Genomic DNA, 21,639 nt, shown 5'->3' on the forward strand with positions numbered 1-21,639 from the left:
ACTGCCATGTACGGACATATTAACGGCTACAACAGGTATATGACCTGTTTGGCCCAATCAAAGTCGTTGGGTAATAAATGTGGGATTATTAAAAAATATTTTGTAGGTGGGCTTAATAAAAGAAAATCGATCTATGGTTGGATTAATATTAGTAAATTTTCCCTTTACAAAACCGATGAAGTATTAGATAATAAGACATATTGCTCTTGCGAAATTATATTGGAGGGTCTAACACTTCATCTATTACAAGTCATGGCTCTTATATATCTTATATCTTGAAACAACTTTGTAATTATTGCTGCACTTTCTCTAGCTTCCAAGCATTGTGCTTAAACAAAAAATCAAAAGAAAAAAAAAAAACTACACCTTTTCTGGGCCAAATGAGATCGAATGTGAAATCTTTATGATTATATACGTACTCACTTAAAATACGATCACAAAAGGTGCAATGCCTTTTTTCTCACATAACTGATGGTAAATTTTACGAAGTATATATATACTCCGTATTACGTACACTTCATTCCAAATGATGATGTATGTTAGATACTTGGGCAATAAATAAAATTGACATGTCAAATATAAATGGAATACTTCACTATTATAAAAAAATAAAAAATAATATATAGGCAGGAGGATGGGTAGAATGGACCAAACAAAGTTATGCAAAAATGAAAAGATGTTAGGGCTTTTATATAAAGATAAAGAAATATAGTCAAAACAGAGATAATATATTTCGTCGCTGACATTGATGACAATCGAGGTAAAAGTAAGAGGGTTGATTGCTTTCTTTGCAGGGCAATACTGTATATGGTGCATTGCGGGCGTTAGAGGTATGAACTCTCAATACATTGTGGCCATATCATGCCATTACTTTTATGTGTGTATCATTAGGCCTCCTTCACTTCTTAAGACGCAGCATGTAAAATTTTAAAACTGCATTTGTTAGGTAATGACATTGCTTTTGAGTGTTTATGACCAAGCCGCCTTCACTTCTTTAGTCAGCGGGATGTGAGCTTGTGAAGTTGTAATTAGAGCTGGCAAAAATTGACCCAACCCACCAACCCAACCCGAACCCAACCCAATAATAAAGGGTTGGGTCGAGATTTTCAACCCGTTTAATTAAATGGGTCAACCCAACCCAACCCGTTTAATTAAATGGGTTGGGTCAGGTTGAAATTTTCAACCCGAAAACAATCCGCCTAACCCGTTTAAGTTCAAGCAAGTATGTAATATAGATCTGTAGAATGTTATTTGAAAGATTTTATTTCTCACTTTTCCTTCAACATTGAACAATTATTTGACATTTTGATTCATGTCAAATACATATTGAAGTCTTATTTTTTGCTATGAGATGTACCACAAAAACATCACCTCGCAATTCAAGTCAGTTTATACTTAAAAGTGGAAAGTAAATTAAACGGATCAACTTCAGGTCAACCCGTTTATAGTTGGGTTGGGTTGGGTTGAAAATCTCAACCCGTTTAATTAAACAGATCGGGTTGGGTTGGGAAAATCTCAACCCGTTTATAAATGGGTCGACCTGATTTCGACCCAACCCAACCCATTGCCAGCTCTAATTGTAATGCCATGACTGTAAAATATAAGTGGAATATCAAACTTATCTGTTTATGTTGGTTAAAAAGGAGTTTTAATTTTAGGATAAAAAAAATGTAGTAGTCGTCTCGATCTACGTACATTAATTAAAGTAGTCGTCTATATTAATTATTATTAACATAAAACATGTAGTAGTCATCACTCATCTATATTTTTTCAGTCTTCTTAGTTTCACCGGGAACGTTGCATCTGACGCCTCTATTGCAACGACATTTGTTTAAATTATTCTTCCTCCCTTTTTTTTAGTGATAAGTGATAACCAATTACAAAGGGGTTACCAATTATTCTTGTTTGTTAGATTGAACTTACTTGCTGGTTGTTAAGATTTTTTTCACCTCCCTCGTGAATATGCGACCAATTTTGATTTTGATTTTGATTTTGATTTTGATGATATTGAACTGGGTGGTGGTCAGTTTTGGCTGGAAAGTGGAAACAGACATGGAGACTTATCTGGTCATGCAACATTTCTTCCGTAATCTCCATGATCGGCTCAGTTCAAGGCCTTTTCTTAGCCTAATTGAGAAGAAGTGGCTTGCTTTTCAGGTAATCTGTAATTTTTGTTTTCTGTAGTTAACTAGCATATTGTCTCAATCTACTCTTGCATGATTGCTGGTATGGTTTGTTTCTTGTATATTAGTTCCCAAGATTTAAAATAAGGTTCTGGAACCTAAGTATGTATTAGAACTGTTAGAATATATGATAATATATTCTTGATGAGTTGTAAATAGATTATGTATATTTTTTAGTAGTATACTTAGTCCACGAGATCTTATTGTTAGGAGATTGTTAGCGTGATTGACGCACAATCAGTTGCAAGTATAGGTTGTATATATACTGCAAACAATATGAATGAAAGGCACGGAATATAATTCCTTTATGGTATCAGTCAGCTAGGGTTCTCTTCCTTCTCTTCCGCTGTGCCCTAACTGCTTCTTCCTCCGTCTTTCTTCTCTTCTCCTCTAGTCACCATGACTGACGGCAAAACCTCCTCTGGTGGCTCTTCCTTTCATCCGGCTCTTTCGGTTTCGAATATACGAAACCATGTCTCCATTGTTCTTGAGATGGAGAACGTACAGTACGGGACTTGGGCGGAGCTATTCAAGATTCATGCTCGCTCACACAAGGTTCTACACCATATCATCCCTCCCCCACCGGGAAAGGAGAAGCCGGCTCCTAAAACGGATGATGAGATTGAGGTATGGTCCACCCTCGACGCTACTGTGTTGCAGTGGATTTATTCCACCATATCTACGGACCTGCTCAACACAATTCTTGAACCAGAGGCCACAGCAATGGAGGCTTGGACCCGTTTACGGGACATCTTTCAGGACCATCAAACATCTCGTGCCGTCCTCCTTGAACAAGAGTTCACTCATACCCGTTTGGAAGATTTTCCGAACGGCGCTGCGTATTGTCAACGACTGAAAAGTCTCGCCGATCAATTGAAGAATGTAGGTGCTCCGGTTCCCAACAGCCGATTGGTTCTTCAACTTGTCTCCGGCCTTAGTGAAGCATTCAAGGGCATCGGTACACAAATTCGGCATGCTAAACCTCTCCCTACATTCAGTGAAGCCCGTTCCTCCCTCCTCTTGGAAGAACGTGAACTGGCGGCTCAGGCAACCCATGGTGGTGGTGCGGCCATGCTGGTCGCGGCTGACCCTCCCCCTCCTGCTGATAACAACCGCCACAACCGAAACAATGGCAATCGTAACAACTGTAACAACGGACGTCGAGGCAATGCTGGTGGCCGGACTAATGGGGGCGGTAAGTCGGGACACGGTGGCTCGGGTTCTGGTGGACGGAATAACGGTGGCTCGGGTTCTGGTGGCGGCAAGTCGGGAAACGGTGGACAACAGGGGCAGGCTACGAGTCAAGGAAGTTGGCAGTGGCAATGGGTGCCCTCTTGCACTCCCCCTCCATGCCCATATCCTACTCACATGTGGGCTCGTCCACTTTCTCATTCTACTGGCCCAAGAAATCAATCAAGTGTGTTGGGCCCTCACCCACAACAAGCATACACTGCTACTGCATCTCCTATGGGATCGTACATTCCGACGTACACTCCAACCGATATTGAAGCCGCAATGCACACAATGAGTATGAATCCACCGGACCCAAATTGGTATATGGATACTGGTGCAACCTCTCATATGACATCAACTTCTGGTAATCTCTCGTCTTATTTTAATTTGAGCAATCAAAATTCTGGTATTGTTGTTGGTAATGGTCATTCAATTCCAATTCGTGGTTGTGGTAACACTAGCTTGTCTTCCCCGAATCCCCCATTAATATTACGTAATGTTCTTCATGCCCCCAAACTTATTAAAAATTTAATCTCAGTCCGAAAATTTACCACTGACAATTCTGTGACTGTTGAATTTGATCCTTTTGGGTTTTCTGTGAAGGACTTCCAGACGGGGATGGCTCTAATGAGATGTGAGAGCCAGGGCGACCTTTATCCCATCACCACCATCACACCTCCATCCACAAATCATTCCACCTTTGCGGCACTTTCCTCCTCCCTTTGGCATGATCGTCTGGGTCACCCGGGAGCTTCTATTTTGGATTATCTTAGGCTCAATAAAAGCATTGATTGTACTAAATTAAAAAGTACTAGTGTTTGTCGTTCTTGCATTATTGGTAAACACATTAAGTTGCCATTTTCTTCATCAGTTTCTGAAACATTGTTACCTTTTGACATTATTCATAGTGATTTATGGACGTCACCTGTTTTGAGTTCCATGGGTCATCGTTATTATGTCTTGTTTTTGGATGATTATTCGAATTTTTTATGGACGTTTCCCATAGCTAAAAAATCGGATGTTTATTCAAAGTTCTTAGCTCTCAAAACCCACATTCAAACTCAATTCGAGCGTAATATTAAAAATGTTCAATGTGACAATGGGCGGGAATATGATAATGGGCAATTTGGGAAATTTTGTGAGTCTCATGGGATGTCTTTCCGTCTTTCTTGTCCTCACACGTCCTCCCAAAATGGGAAAGCCGAACGAAAAATTCGGTCAATAAATGATATCACTAGAACTCTCCTAGCCCATGCATCCCTTCCTCCGTCTTTTTGGCATCATGCTTTACAAATGGCAACTTATCTCCTTAATGTGTTACCTAGCAAGCTATTAAGTCATGCTTCGCCTATTGAGGTCCTATACCAACGAAAACCAACGTACTCTCATATTCGGGTTTTCGGGTGCCTTTGTTACCCTCTCTTCCCTTCCACCACTATCCACAAATTGCAACCACGGTCTACTCCATGTGTCTTTTTGGGATATCCGTTGAATCATAGGGGGTACAAATGCTATGATTTGTCGTCTAATAAAATCATTATTTGTCGCCATGTAATTTTTGATGAGAATGTGTTCCCGTTCTTGAAATTGCATACACCCTCTGCTCATACGTACACTTTTCTAGATGATGGACTCTCACCTTATTTAACCCATCACTTGCAGTCTTCTCCCACATTGGCCCAGCCAAATATACATGACACGGCCCACTCCCCTTCACTTGCCAATCCACACGCTGACCTCACCTCTCCCTTGTCAGCTACTGGATCTAGCCACTCTCCCCAATCATTTGCCCCATCTCCCATGTCAGACCCTATAACTAACCAAAACTCTCCATTAAATGTTGTCCCTGAAGGAAATAATGCCCTTGGTCCAAGTATGCATTCTATGTTAAGTCTAATAAATGCGGTTCAGTATTAATTAACAAGTTAATAATTCAGTGAGATCAAGTGAGCTGAATGCCTAGCTAGAGGCCGCTTCAGTTCAAGTGGAATTAATGATATTAATCCACAGCTTACTCTTGACTGAACCCGTAGGGTCACACAAATAGTAAGTAAACGGATCAAGTATTTAATGGCATTAAATACTCCATCTATGAATATTCGGAACCGACGGATCTTGGTTTCAGTGGGAGCTAAGATCGTCACAGGCAAGAAATGAATACTCCGGAAACGATGATATTGCCGGAAACGGAAATATGGATCGTATTGGAAATATGAATATTATCCAAGTCGTAGATGTTGCCGGAAACGGAAACATGGTACGTATCCGAAAATATTATTGGAAATGGAAATATTACCAGAATCGGAAATATTGCCGGAAACGGAAATATTGTCAGAATTGGAAATATTACCGGAATCGGAAAATAATTCCGGAAACGGAAATATTAAATATTTGTTCGAAACGGAAATTAATTCCGGAATCGGAAATATTAAATATTGTTCGTATCGGAAATAAATTCCGGAACTGGAAATTTAATCGGAAGCGTATCGTACGAATTAGCATCGGACGAGGCCTGCCGGACGAAGGCCCAGCACGAAGCCGGGCCATCGCCCAGCAAACACGCGCGCCACAAGCCCAGCCAAGGCAGCGCCCAGGCCTACCGCAAGGCAGGCCCAGCGCGCGCCAAGGCCACGGATGCGTGGGCCGCGCTGCGTGGGCTGCTGCTCGCACGCGCATGGGCAGCCCTTGTGGCTGCCGTGTGTGTGTGAGTCTGTGCTCATACGTGATTCCTAAATCTACAAGAGTTAGTGTATGATTAAATTTCTATTCCTAAATTGGATAAATTAATTAATAGAATTCATGTAGGATTCTAATTTCAATTAATTCGTATCCTACTAGGATTACGATTCCTTTTCCATAACTCTATAAATAAAGGCCTAGGGGTCATTATTTATACACAAGTTTTAAGTATTCAAAACTAAGATTTTTAAGCAGAAAAATCAGCCAATATTCTTGCCTACCTAACCGAAAATATTAGAACCTTAAGGGCGATTCTAGTTGGTCAATCTTAAGGCGGATCCGGACGTGCTGTGGACTATCTACGGAGGGACGACACTTGGAGTCCTAAAGACTTGTTCTTGTTCGGTTCGGGCGCAGCTAGGGAAGGCACGCAACAAAGAGTATGCATCTAAACTATGCTAAATGATTATGTGTAAATAATATGTTTCCTGGCTTTATGGTTTTTCCGCATGATTTATGAACTGTCATATGAATCATAACCTAACAGTGGTATCACGAGCCCCTTATTATTTTCATAATCTAAATTGCATGAACATGGTTAAATATTACAAATTTGCAAGAATTAAAAGGGGTGATTAATTTTCGTAATTGTTAATTAATTGCAAATTGCGTTTATTTAATTATACGTACGCAGTTTTTCGGCAGTTTCTTCGTTACTCATCCAAATCGAGTGATTTTTGTGTCAATTCCGCATGTAAAAGGCATTCTAAAATTTTGACAAAAATAATATTTTTCTGCCGAACCCAGAATTCTCAAATTCGAAGCCTAACTATGACTTTTCGAAGGTTTTAGTTTTTCGAATGCAAAATTTCGTAAATTTAAGATGTTAAATTAAATATTTGCGATTCTTGTTGATAAATCTTGAATTTTTGATTGACCTACTGCATATGTTTAACAAGTTTGAATGCCTAGTCTTGTTAATTATGCAATCTAATTTGTAATTATGATTAATTTGTTGAAAATTAGAATAATTTAGAATTAATTTGATTTTCATAATTAATTGTAATTTAATTAGAAACCTATGATTAAAAACCACCATAAAAACTGTAAATTTACGATAAATTTTAAATTTTTATGACCTAGACTTGAATCCATAACAATCGGAAATCAATTGGATAATAAATTTTCGATTTTTTCGCCCTAAAATTATGAAATTAATAATATTTATTAATTTGTCATTAATTTTAAATATAAATTTTAAATTTTATGCGATTCGTTCATATAACTTGCACGCACGAAGCAATGGACGCTTCGTGTTACCCTTAAGGGGTGTTGTATAATGCGGGCATGCGACGACGAGCAAGGGAGCTCGTCGCCCGTGCGGCACGAATGCAATGAGCAAGGGCGTAGTGCACGAGCACAAGGCAGCAGCCCTGCCTTGTGTCGTGTGCCACGAGCAATGAACGAATGGGCATGGGCGAACTAGCGAGCCAAGGCAGTCGCGTGTGGGCAGCAAGCGAGCTGCGCCACAGCGCGCGCTGCCTCGCACAAGAGCGCGCAGCCTCGCGCGCAGCGAGCGCAAGCTCGCGTGCCACGAGCGCTGCGCCCAGCATTACTCGCGCGCACAACGCGCGATGTCGCCCGCCCAGCGAGCGATGTCGCGCCCCAGCGAGCGATGGCTCGCGCGCGCAGCGAGCGATGTCGCGCGCCCAGCGAGCGATGTCGCGCGCCCAGCGAGCGATGTCGCGCGCCCAGCGAGCGATGTCGCGCGCCCAGCGAGCGATGTCGCGCGCGCGCACTGCGAGCGATAGCTCGCGTGCGATGAGCGCTGGCGCGCGCAGCGAGCACAATGTGTGCGGAGGCTTGCGATAGGGAAGCAGCAGCTATGCGACGAGCGCATGGGCTGCGCGCACATGGCCAGCAATGGCTGTGTGCGTACGGTCCATGGGCGTGCAACGCGTAGGGTGTTTGCGTTACGATTAGATCGTTTTGAATGTTTAATTTGAAAATTTCAGTTCACGTAATTTTAATTGTTTTTAAAATTAATAATTTGAATTATTTTCTTGGATTTTAATTTTGAATATTATAATTATAATAAATGTTATTTATTCTAATTATTTTACTAAAATTAAAATCATGAATTAATTTAAATACGACTGAAATTAAATTAAATTTTTGGATTCAATTATAAATTGATATGAGCTTTAAATTTTAATTAAATTTGTATGTTTCCGATTGGACTAGAAATACATTTTTATGTTTAAAATTGGTAAAGCATATGAATTTATTGGTTTAAGTGGGAGCGCTTTTTAGTCATAAACTCTTGATTTGGTCTACAAATCCTTAAGGTTAAAACAACTTGATTAGAATTAATAAGGACTGAATAATTGGTAGATTATTGGTGCCCTTGATTAATTGCTGCAAATGTTTACGTGATGCATAATGTGTTTTACTAACCAGCTATGTGGGCCATTCATGATAATGAATGGGTGAATGGTATATATTGTATATGTACTGTTTTGCAGGTTATGAAGTGACTAGTATGGCCCAAATAGGATAGAAAATATGGTCTGCGTACCATTAATTTGAATGTAATTGGTCTAAAGTACCAAAGTTATTTTTCAATTCAAATATGGTCTGCGAACCATCAAATAGTTGTAATTAGTTATAGCTTATCCTATTTGAAGAAAATGGTGCCTCCCACGGAGATTTTCAAGACGGACTTTGAAGTCAAAGCTTCAAGATGAAGTCGGGCCATACTAGATCACAAATATCTTATGCATGTTTTAAGTTATTTATTGCTTTAAATATGTCTTAAAATGCATGAGATCAAAAGCTTGATTATGTTGCATGATTAAGGATTTTAGTTCACTTAAAATCTAACCAACATAGTAAGAGCCTTAAGTTCCAAACTTAAAAATTGAGTTAAAAGGTGCCATGCCAAAATATACACTTGCTTGGATATCCTTTACATCAATCTAGTAATAGTTTTCGCTCAGCGAGGTGTTACTTATTGGTCCTAAAGGGGCAAGGTACACAAATAATTGTGAGTACATGTTAGTTTTGGTGAAACTCAACGATATAAGTAAGGAGTCCTTTTATGTCGTGGCAAATTCGATAGGTTTACCTAATAAGTTCTTAGACGTACCTATCAACCAAGAATAGTTTCTAGACTATTAGCAAAAGGCTTTTGCTTACCTAAGATGTTCTAGGATTAAGTCGACAAACTGTGCTTAGTTCTTCAATGATTTTAGGATCTTGGAATCATTTTATTCACACCTGCCGGAACACATAACTTGAATAAAATGCTTAATAAACATTGAATTATGCATGTATGCTAGAATTTAAGTTTATTAAGAGAAACTGTGAATGGTTATTTATTTGTTTATTCTTTTCAATTGTAGTTTTTAATATGGCAAACAACAATTCATTCAACATTCGATCAATTCTCGAAAAGGAGAAGTTGAACGGGAAAAACTTCCTTGACTGGCAAAGGAACTTGCAAATAGTTCTTATGCAGGAAGAAAAGGAGTATGTCCTAGATGAGGCGATGCCCGAAGCTCCAGGCGACGGGGTCACTCAGGCTGCCCTCAATCGTTGGATTGATGCCAACAAGGATGTGAAATGTCTAATGCTTGCCACCATGAGTGCGGATCTGCAGAAAACGTTCATCAACTCAGATGCTTTCACAATCATCAGTGAGTTGAAGAACATGTTCCAAGATCTGGCTCGAGTCGAAAGATTCGAGACTCATAGGCAAATTCTTGAGACCAAGCTTAAGAAAGGCGAGCCCGTAAGTCCACATGTTCTCAAAATGATTGGACTCATTGAGAATATGAGTCGGCTGGATCAGCAATTTTCTCAGGAAATGGCTATAGACACCATCCTCCATTCTCTTCATAGCGGGTATGATCAGTTCAAACTGAACTACAGTATGAATAGTCTGGACAAAACGCTCACTGAGCTTCACGGTATGCTGAAGACCGCTGAAAAGACGCTCAAAAGTGATAAGCAGGATGTGCTTATGGTGCGTGGGGGCAAGTTCAAGAAATCTGGAAAGAAGAGGAATGCTAAGAAAGGTGGCAACAAGGCCAGCCCAACTAAGCAAACTGGCGCCAAATCTGCAAAGAGGAAGGTCAGTCAACCCACTTCTGAATCCGAATGCTTCTACTGCAAGAAGAAGGGGCATTGGAAGAGAGATTGCTTGAAGCTAAAGGAAGATCAGAAGAACGGAACAGTCGTTCCATCTTCAGGTATTTTCGTTATAGACTGTATACTTGCTAATTCAACTTCTTGGGTATTAGATACAGGTTGTGGCTCACACTTATGTTCCAATCCACAGGGACTAAGAAGAAGTAGAAAGTTAAGCAAGGGTGAAGTCGACCTACGAGTGGGAAATGGAGCACGGATTGCTGCATTAGCTGTAGGAACTTACTATTTGTCGTTGCCCTCCGGGCTAGTTTTGGAACTGGAAGAATGTTTCCATGTTCCAAGTCTTACTAAAAACATCATTTCAGTTTCTTGCTTAGATGCCAAGGGATTTTCCTTTATAATAAAAGACAATAGTTGTTCGTTTTATTTTAAAGAGATATTTTATGGATCTGCTAGATTAGTCAATGGACTTTATTTATTAGATCACGACAAACAAGTATATAACATAAATACCAAAAAGGCCAAAAAGGATGATTCAGATCTCACCTATCTGTGGCATTGTCGATTAGGCCATATAAACTTGAAACGCTTAGAAAAACTTCAAAGAGAAGGAATTCTAGAACCATTTGACTTAGAGGATTATGGTAAATGCGAATCATGTTTACTTGGCAAAATGACAAAGCAACCTTTCTCTAAAGTTGGAGAAAGAGCAAATGAACTATTGGGTTTAATCCATACAGATGTATGTGGACCAATGAGTACAAATGCTAGAGGTGGTTTCAGCTACTTTATCACTTTCACTGATGACTTCAGTAGGTATGGTTATGTCTACCTAATGAAGCATAAGTCTGAATCCTTTGACAAATTCAAGGAATTTCAGAGTGAAGTAGAGAATCAATTAGGCAAGAAGATTAAGGCACTGCGGTCTGATAGAGGCGGTGAATATCTGAGCTATGAATTTGATGACCATCTGAAAGAATGTGGAATTCTATCAGAATTGACTCCTCCTGGAACACCACAATGGAACAGTGTGTCAGAACGGAGGAACAGAACCTTGCTAGACATGGTCAGGTCAATGATGGGTCAGGCCGAACTTCCATTAGAATTTTGGGGACATGCACTAAATACAGCTGCACTCACTATAAATAGAGCTCCGTCTAAAGCTGTCGAAAAGACTCCATACGAATTATGGTTTGGAAAGCCTCCAAATGTGTCTTTTCTTAAGATTTGGGGATGTGAAGTATACGTCAAACGATTAATTTCAGACAAACTTCATCCAAAATCTGACAAATGTATCCTTGTGGGCTATCCAAAGGAAACAAAGGGGTATTACTTCTACAATACATCTGAGAACAAAGTGTTTGTTGCTCGAGATGGTGTCTTTTTGGAGAAGGATCACATTTCCAAAATGACAAGTGGGAGAAAAGTAGACCTCGAAGAAATTCGAGTCGAACAACAAACTCTAGAGAATGCTCAAGATAACATTCAAGATGAAACTCAGAGATCTTTAGAAGAATCTGGTGAGAATCATGGTCAATCTAGAAATGTTACCCCGTGTAGATCGCAAAGATATAGATCTCAACCGGAAAGGTACTTAGGTATTTTGACGAACGAGAGCTATGACGTTCTATTACTTGAAAGTGATGAACCTGCGACTTACAAACAAGCTATGACGAGCCCTAGCTCCAAGCAATGGCAAGAAGCCATGCAATCTGAATTAGACTCCATGTCTGAAAACCAAGTATGGGATTTGGTCGATTTGCCAGATGGCTACCAAGCCATTGGAAGCAAATGGGTTTTCAAACTGAAAAAGGACAAGGATGGGAAACTTGAAGTTTTAAAAGCTAGATTGGTTGCAAAAGGTTACAAGCAAGTCCACGGTGTGGATTACGATGAAACCTTTTCACCAGTTGCAATGCTAAAGTCTATTCGAATAATGTTAGCAATCGCTGCATATTACGATTACGAAATATGGCAGATGGATGTCAAAACTGCTTTCTTAAACGGCGTTTTAACAGAAACTGTGTTTATGACACAGCCTGAAGGTTTTGAGGATCCAAAGAATGCTAAAAAGGTATGCAAGCTAAAGAAATCAATCTACGGATTGAAGCAGGCATCCAGGAGCTGGAATATACGTTTTGATGAAGCAGTCAGTGACTTTGGTTTCATCAAGAACGCGGACGAATCTTGTGTATACAAGAAGGTCAGTGGGAGCAAAATTGCTTTCCTAGTATTATATGTCGACGACATATTGCTTATCGGAAATGACATTCCTATGTTGAACTCTGTCAAGATTTGGCTTGGGAAATGTTTTTCGATGAAGGATCTAGGAGAAGCACAGTACATATTGGGCATCAAGATTTACAGAGATAGATCTAAAAAGATGATTGGACTTAGTCAAAGCACTTATATCAATAAGGTGCTTGATAGGTTCAAGATGGCGGACTCCAAGCGAGGCTACCTACCCATGTCTCATGGAATGACTCTAAGCAAGACTCAGTGCCCAAAAACACTTGATGAGCGTAGACGAATGAATGGGATTCCATATGCATCATTGATTGGTTCAATAATGTATGCTATGATATGTACACGCCCGGATGTTGCGTACGCACTCAGTGCTACGAGCAGATACCAGTCAGACCCAGGAGAGGCGCATTGGACTGCTGCCAAGAATATTCTGAAGTACCTGAAAAGGCACAAAGATGACTTCCTGGTCTATGGTGGAGATGATGAATTAATTGTTAAAGGCTATACGGACGCAAGTTTCCAAACCGACAAAGATGATTTCAGATCACAGTCTGGGTTTGTCTTCTGCCTCAACGGAGGAGCAGTAAGCTGGAAAAGTGCTAAGCAAAGCACTATTGCGGATTCTACAACTGAAGCGGAGTACATTGCTGCACATGAAGCAGCAAAGGAAGCTATATGGCTAAGGAAGTTCATAGGAGAACTTGGTGTAGTCCCCTCCATTAAAGGACCAATAGCCCTGTATTGTGATAATAACGGAGCTATTGCACAGGCAAAAGAGCCTAGACACCACCAGAGAGTCAAGCATGTACTTCGTAGATTTCACCTTCTACGAGAGTTCGTTGAAAGAAAAGAAGTCGAGATAAGCAAAATTGGAACTGATGACAACATATCAGATCCATTAACTAAACCTCTGCCGCAAGCGAAGCACAACTCGCACACTGCAGCTATGGGAATCAAGCATATTGGAGAATGGCTTTGATGTCTCTGTTTAATGTTTTAAAGTTTTAGAGTTTAAATCTTTGTAAAACATTATTGGTTAATCATTCACAATAAATGAAAGGAATTCATTTTTCCATTTAATTTGTGGTTTATTAAATGATGAGTCCCTTCAACTTGACGATATATTCAAGATAGACTGTCAGGACCAGTCCTGTGACTAAGAAATGTCTATCAAGTGAACTTGAATGTCAAAGGTTGAAAATGGTCCCTAATCGGAGTTTTCTATAAAATTGGACGCATAGAAAACATTAGACGATTAGAATGCAAGATGACTAGTAGTTCTGTTTCTTGAACTATGTGGACATGGCAATGTCATAATCATTTGCATAGATACTTACTTTGGGAAGACTAGTATCGGACAAGACCTATGAAACTTTACTGTAAGAGATGAAAATCTGTCATGAGTAAATTTCATTAAATTATTAGACACTAAATCCTCAATACCTGAGTGATTTGAGATTACTTGTTTGAGAACTGGTTGCTTTGACGTTGACCAACCGTCGCACCGTAAAAGGAGGCTATAAAGGCAACGCTCAGGTAATCACCTATCAAACGAAGTCTAATCTCAAGATCGCAAGATTGGGATTGTCCTCCCATAAATCGGGATGAGATGCTTAAAAGTTGTACAAGGCCACTCGGAGAGCTAGAAACTGTGAAATGCATGGCCGTGCTCGGATGAATCATAGGCTATGATTATCTGTTTATTTGATCAGTTGAACTCTGAAACCGAGGAACACCTCTGGACATAATAAGGATGACAACTCTTACCTTATGTTCAAGAGCAAGCATCGAGCGACAAAGGAATTAGGAAATGCACACTTGTCCCTAAGGACAAGTGGGAGACTGAAGGAAATAATGCCCTTGGTCCAAGTATGCATTCTATGTTAAGTCTAATAAATGCGGTTCAGTATTAATTAACAAGTTAATAATTCAGTGAGATCAAGTGAGCTGAATGCCTAGCTAGAGGCCGCTTCAGTTCAAGTGGAATTAATGATATTAATCCACAGCTTACTCTTGACTGAACCCGTAGGGTCACACAAATAGTACGTAAACGGATCAAGTATTTAATGGCATTAAATACTCCATCTATGAATATTCGGAACCGACGGATCTTGGTTTCAGTGGGAGCTAAGATCGTCACAGGCAAGAAATGAATACTCCGGAAACGATGATATTGCCGGAAACGGAAATATGGATCGTATTGGAAATATGAATATTATCCAAGTCGTAGATGTTGCCGGAAACGGAAACATGGTACGTATCCGAAAATATTATTGGAAATGGAAATATTACCAGAATCGGAAATATTGCCGGAAACGGAAATATTGTCAGAATTGGAAATATTACCGGAATCGGAAAATAATTCCGGAAACGGAAATATTAAATATTTGTTCGAAACGGAAATTAATTCCGGAATCGGAAATATTAAATATTGTTCGTATCGGAAATAAATTCCGGAACTGGAAATTTAATCGGAAGCGTATCGTACGAATTAGCATCGGACGAGGCCTGCCGGACGAAGGCCCAGCACGAAGCCGGGCCATCGCCCAGCAAACACGCGCGCCACAAGCCCAGCCAAGGCAGCGCCCAGGCCTACCGCAAGGCAGGCCCAGCGCGCGCCAAGGCCACGGATGCGTGGGCCGCGCTGCGTGGGCTGCTGCTCGCACGCGCATGGGCAGCCCTTGTGGCTGCCGTGTGTGTGTGAGTCTGTGCTCATACGTGATTCCTAAATCTACAAGAGTTAGTGTATGATTAAATTTCTATTCCTAAATTGGATAAATTAATTAATAGAATTCATGTAGGATTCTAATTTCAATTAATTCGTATCCTACTAGGATTACGATTCCTTTTCCATAACTCTATAAATAAAGGCCTAGGGGTCATTATTTATACACAAGTTTTAAGTATTCAAAACTAAGATTTTTAAGCAGAAAAATCAGCCAATATTCTTGCCTACCTAACCGAAAATATTAGAACCTTAAGGGCGATTCTAGTTGGTCAATCTTAAGGCGGATCCGGACGTGCTGTGGACTATCTACGGAGGGACGACACTTGGAGTCCTAAAGACTTGTTCTTGTTCGGTTCGGGCGCAGCTAGGGAAGGCACGCAACAAAGAGTATGCATCTAAACTATGCTAAATGATTATGTGTAAATAATATGTTTCCTGGCTTTATGGTTTTTCCGCATGATTTATGAACTGTCATATGAATCATAACCTAACAGTCCCCTCTCCTACCACATTGGACCAGCATTCCCCTCCCCACCAATCAATCCCCACTCAAATTCCAAATCCCCAGCCTACCTCTATACCCCAACCCGGGATGGTGACTCGTAGCCAACGAGGTATTTTTAAACCAAAACAATTGTTTAACTTAAATACTATGGTTACAAAGTCTCCCTTACCTCGCACCCCGGTAGTTGCCCTTCGGGACCCGAATTGGAAAATGGCTATGAATGATGAATTTGATGCTCTTATTACTAATAAGACGTGGGAGTTGGTGCCCCGTCCGCCTAATGTAAATGTTATTCGTTCTATGTGGATTTTCTCTCATAAAGAAAAGTCTAATGGTGCTTTTGAGAGGCATAAAGCCCGTCTTGTAGGTGATGGAAAAACTCAACAGGTTGGCATTGATTGTGGTGAAACTTTCAGTCCGGTGGTAAAACCGGCGACGATACGGACAGTTTTGAGTCTCTCTCTGTCAAAGCATTGGCCCATCCATCAACTCGATGTTAAAAATGCCTTTTTACATGGTGAGCTAAAGGAAACAGTGTACATGCATCAACCTATGGGGTTCCGGGACCCTACTCATCCAGATCATGTATGCCTACTACGTAAGTCTTTGTACGGACTTAAACAGGCTCCGCGGGCGTGGTATAAACGATTTGCAGATTATGTATCCTCAATTGGTTTTATTAACAGCAGATCTGATAATTCTTTGTTTATCTACCAACAGGGGTCCGATATGGCATACATTTTGTTATATGTTGATGATATTATTCTAACTGCTTCCTCAGATAAACTCAGGTGCTCAATTATGACACTTATGGGCTCGGAATTTGCTATGAAGGATCTGGGTCCTCTCAATTATTTCCTTGGCATTGCAGTCACTCGAGGCAAGGATGGTATGTTTCTTTCGCAACGTAAGTATGCAGAAGAAATTATTGAGCGTGCTGGCATGTCTTCTTGTAAGCCATCATCTACTCCGGTTGATACAAAACCGAAAGTAAGCAGCACTTCTGGTTCCCCATTTGCCGATCCTAGCCATTACCGCAGTCTTGCGGGTGCCCTTCAGTATCTTACTTTTACGCGCCCAGATATCTCATATGCGGTGCAACAGGTTTGCTTACATATGCATGCTCCGAGTGACGACCACATGCACAGTCTCAAGCGTATTGTTCGGTATCTTCAGGGCACACTTGATTATGGTTTGCATCTCTATCCCTCCTCCATCACTGACCTTGTTTCCTATACGGATGCCGATTGGGGGGTTGTCCTGACACACGTCGTTCGACGTCTGGTTATTGTGTATTCATTGGAGATAACTTGATCTCATGGTCTTCCAAACGTCAACCCACCATGTCTCGTTCGAGTGCTGAGGCGGAATATCGGGGGGTTGCAAATGTCGTATCCGAATCTTGCTGGATTCGGAATCTCCTATTGGAACTACGTTGTCCGATTAAGAAGGCTACCATGGTTTATTGTGACAATGTGAGTGCTATATATCTTTCCGGAAATCCCGTACAACATCAGCGCACTAAGCACATTGAAATGGATATCCATTTTGTTCGTGAGAAGGTCGCGCGTGGGCAGGTTCGTGTTCTACATGTTCCGTCTAGACATCAGATAGCAGATATTTTTACTAAAGGCCTCCCACAAGTTTTGTTTGAAGATTTTCGGGACAGTCTCAACGTTCGAAAGTCTCCCGTTTTGCCTGCGAGGGAGTGTTAGAATATATGATAATATATTCTTGATGAGTTGTAAATAGATTATGTATATTTTTTAGTAGTATACTTAGTCCACGAGATCTTATTGTTAGGAGATTGTTAGCGTGATTGACGCACAATCAGTTGCAAGTATAGGTTGTATATATACTGCAAACAATATGAATGAAAGGCACGGAATATAATTCCTTTAAGAACAGAAGCTCGAGCTTTCTTTCTCTCTTCCCATTCTGCTGGGTGGCCACTCCGTAATCCATATTTCAGAGGTGTATATCTGATCGCTCTCCAATCTTATTTTTTTTCCCACAATTCATGATAATGTAACATATTCTATGGTTTCCCTCAAAAAACGCATTCTAGGGTTTAGTTTCCATCTGTTTATGTTGATTTTGATCTAATTTTTTTGGGGTTTTATACATTTGAGATTACCCTACAATTTACCTATTAATTATAATTGTTGTTAAATATTAGGTGTTTGTTGAGGAATAATATATGTAGTGTTTATGTTACTTGTAGTGAACCAAGAACCTTATTTTGTTGTTCGATCTTGATTGAATTGGATTTGGTTTTGAATGCCCAACAATATATTTTCATGGCGTTGTAATATAGAGGGTTTCACATATTATGACTTCAATTCTTAGGAATAGAGGCATTATGGGGAAAGCAATTCACCATTGAGTAACAAAGAGATCCGTAACCTGATGAAAATAGCAAACTGAGCTGTGAGCCTACTTACTTTCTGAGTTCCAATATTCATAGGTTTCCATGGTACGTTGGGATCAAGGCAGAGTAGATGTTAGGTAACGAATATGCTGTTAATTTGGGTTTTGGATTTTGAACTCAACATGCTCAGTTCAAGTGTTTTCTTTTAGGAGTATGCTTTTGATGTCGTGCATAATATTTGCACTCATTTAAAATATTTTTCCATGCTATATCTAGCGGTAATGGTGGTCAAGAATTGGATTCTTATGACCTACATCTACATGTATACTATTTCCGGCAACTTTTGTGTAAGACCGCGCGCCTTACCGGAAAGACCACTTTGGTTGCTTAACTAATTGGTTCCATTTCTTAACTAATTGGTTACATTGCTTAATTAATTGATTCAATTGCTTAACTAATTAATTTCTTTGCTTAACTAATTGGTTTCAGTGCTTAACTAATTGGTTCCAGTGCTTAACTAATTGGTTTCATTGCTTAACTTATATGATACCAAGGTGGTCTTTTGTGTAAGACCGCCTTATAGAAAAGTTTGTATACTATTTCTCTATTAATCAAGAGCATTCAGTTTGTTATAACCTCAGTTATTTGTCCAATTCAGGTGTAGGTTTTGTTATCTTGTTCGGCAAATGTTAGTCAAACAAGGGATAAACTTTTAATTAATATGATCTTCGTGATAGAGTTTGAGAAACTGATGATTTTTGTTTTCTGTCGTCCTCCTTTGTAATTCCATAGTCAAGTAAAAGCTGCATAACAAACTTTCTTTTTGCGGATTCTGAGTGCATCATTTTTGGCTATAGCTTGCTCCCATTTTTAGAATGTGGGTTTTGTAAATCTTTGATGATCTGATGGACGCCTCACAGAGAACAATGGACATCAGAAAAACTACGACCGATGATCCGAAACTCTTTTGAGCTGCGGCTGGTAAACAAGTCATTTTAAAGAGTGCAGACATGACTGATAACATGCAAAAAAGAAGCTATCGACATTGCCATCGCTGTACTTTCTCCCTCCTATTTTTGAAATTGCAATTTTTGTACTTCTACTTCCAATCTTTGCACTATGATGAGACAATTTCGTGCTTAAGTTGTGGGACTTTCTATTGATTTGAAAAAAGTAGAATTTGAAGAAGAAAGTTGTTTGAAAAACCATACAAAAAATCAATTTAATACAATCCTAGAATTTTAAAAATTAAAAAACGAGGGAAGGAAGGGGATGGGGTACGTGAGTTTAGAAAATGGAGAAGGGACTAAAACAAGAGAGTAAATGACCAGCATTACTCAACGCTAATTATTTTATTATTAATTTCCGCTACACCAGAAGATTAATATACTCTCCACCCGGAAATCCTAAGGCTTTAGAGATTGTGAAATTCAGAAAACCATAAAATAAAATATGAGTGGGAGAAGGGAAGAGAGGGGAAAAAACAGGAAACAACTTTCTAGGAGATAAGTGAGAAGGGGAGAAGAACAAATAGCGAGAATGGACTGTGGCAAAGTTGTTTTTTTAGCTTTCCGGGTAAATTTTTAATCACTATAAGGTCTATAACATTTCCAAATTCCGCTGACAGCAACTATTTCAAGCTATCCAGCAACTTTATTAGGTCACTAATTCCGTCATTGGTGTTTTAATACTTGTATTATGGACTGGTCCTATGGAATTTATTTGACTAAGTCTATTGCCAAGTTTCTACCTACTTAGTTTTTATAAACTTCTGTCCATGAGCAAGAGTTCAACATTAATTACTCCTTTTGCTTTGTCTTTCCAATTAAGCATTTTGTTGCATGTTTTGTTCAGTTCTCTGCAACAAGTGCTGAACCTGAATAGGCAGGCAAACATTTGGTATTATTGCGTAGCCTAGAATCTTATGTAATATAATGATGACTAATGTATTAGGGGCTTTTTAAAGCAACACGAAAATCCACGATCCTTCATTTTTTTAGCAAAGATCTTTAGCACATTTCCAAGACTTTACTTTAAATTGTCATTTGCAATTATTCCTATTACGACGTTTTTTCATCCATTATATATTCATTGGAACACATTTCAAAAGGTTTTATTTTACTAAATTGATTATTTTGAAATTATTTCTAAAAGAATTTTTTATATCTTCAGGCCCTTGAATGATTCACCTAAGCTATTGATGATTGATAATATTTGGTCTGTATATTAGTAAGCACTCTTAGTTTGATTTCTTACATTACCTCAATTTCTTAACTTATCGGCACTAGGGAGTGGGAGTAATCGTGGCCTCGTGGGAGTGCAAAAACTCAAATTTTGCTCACAAATATCAGTCCGTATTTTTTTTACTCCAATTATGGTGGATTGTCAAGCTGCCTTCTTGTGCTTGTGTTAGGTAGTTGTTTCATTTGTAGCGTATATTTGGCGTTTTTCTTTGTCTATTACTATTTTGTAATCATCTAATGTAGTATTTTGATGCAATTGGTTCTATTTGTCTTAATATTAACACCGCCATAACTTATGTTATCTGATTCCCTTTTAAATTATTAAATGTCTTGGATTTAGTAGAAACAACACGGTCTTGTGAATTATGGCAAGGCATTAAGCTTGCTTATTTTTTGTCACCAATTTCACTCTTCTGACACATTGTATTTTCTATAACAAAATACAGGGGTTCAAGATGAAGATTTAGTTTCTTTTGTGAAAAAATGGCAGAAGGGTGGGGCTTTTCTATTTGGCGGTTGTTGTAGAACTACGGAAAAGACGATAAATGACATTTACCCAACTCTCTCAGAGCATTCAGAATCTCCGCGTTAACAAGTCATTCACACTTTTGTCTTGTAAATGACTAATTAGGAAATATGATCTATGCTTGTGTACTGTTGTTGCCTTCATTAATTGATACAAATTTGTTTACTGAAGGGACCTTCTCATTTTCTGTAACCTATAAATAAAGCATTTGGATATCTGCACAAAGACGAGCTTTGCATACAAAAAAAGCACAAGTACTCCGGTTTACAACCATTAGCCGTTCGTTTTTATTATTCCAACTAATTCCCCGTGAACTTTTACCCTGATTTTCTACGTACTTTTTTACGATATATGTTTGTATCCCTTGGGAGAACGTGCGCGCTAGCGCACGGTCCAACAACTAGTATAAGTAAGGATATGATGGATATGAAGAGGAGCTTCTTTGAAATGGTCATTTCTCAAGGATTCCCACTCCCCATTACTAGATGCATGCTTCATACAGTTGGATAATTGCTCTAACAGCTCTTCCTTTATTGCCCTTCTTGTTAACCATTTTATATGAATATATCCATCTAGACGTCCGAAAAGTCTTTCAAACATTACCTAAAGAATGCTCTATTTCCCTTCTACTCCTATTAAAACGCTCTTTTACAAGAATTTGTACATAATATACATTATAATAAAGATAAAATTAAAGTGTAAAATACTTCTTCATGTATAATACATCTATTAAGTCAAAATAAAACAACTATGTTGTGTTCCATATTGCTCC

General features: G+C 39.3%; 1 protein-coding gene and 1 long non-coding RNA gene across 3 annotated transcripts; both read left to right on the plus strand.

Annotated features, from left to right (window-relative positions):
- Positions 1-1,759: 1,759 nt before the first annotated feature.
- LOC130468075 (uncharacterized) lies at positions 1,760-21,148 on the plus strand. The gene is made up of 3 exons (XR_008928432.1): positions 1,760-2,157; positions 19,019-19,154; positions 20,788-21,148. It is a non-coding gene; the product is annotated as an uncharacterized lncRNA (long non-coding RNA).
- Positions 2,171-4,188, plus strand: LOC130468074 (uncharacterized). 2 transcript variants are annotated; one of them, XM_056837643.1, is made up of 2 exons: positions 2,171-3,780; positions 4,020-4,188. In XM_056837643.1, the coding sequence occupies exons 1-2, from the start codon at positions 2,583-2,585 to the stop codon at positions 4,052-4,054; spliced, it is 1,233 nt and encodes a 410-aa protein (XP_056693621.1). In that variant the 5' UTR covers positions 2,171-2,582; the 3' UTR covers positions 4,055-4,188. The 2 variants fall into 2 exon arrangements, with proteins under 2 accessions (XP_056693621.1, XP_056693622.1); XM_056837644.1 differs by having other exon boundaries at positions 4,029-4,188.
- Positions 21,149-21,639: the final 491 nt, after the last annotated feature.

This window comes from Spinacia oleracea, chromosome 2 (genome assembly GCF_020520425.1).
Source record: "Spinacia oleracea cultivar Varoflay chromosome 2, BTI_SOV_V1, whole genome shotgun sequence".
Lineage (NCBI taxonomy): Eukaryota > Viridiplantae > Streptophyta > Magnoliopsida > Caryophyllales > Amaranthaceae > Spinacia > Spinacia oleracea.

Bases quoted from the DNA above. Each gene is read 5' to 3' on its own strand.
- LOC130468074 (XM_056837643.1), top strand. From the start codon at position 2,583: ATGACTGACGGCAAAACCTCCTCTGGTGGCTCTTCCTTTCATCCGGCT. The intron at 3,781-4,019 runs GTAATCTCTCGT...TTTTCTGTGAAG, and splicing joins TCATATGACATCAACTTCTG to GACTTCCAGACGGGGATGGC.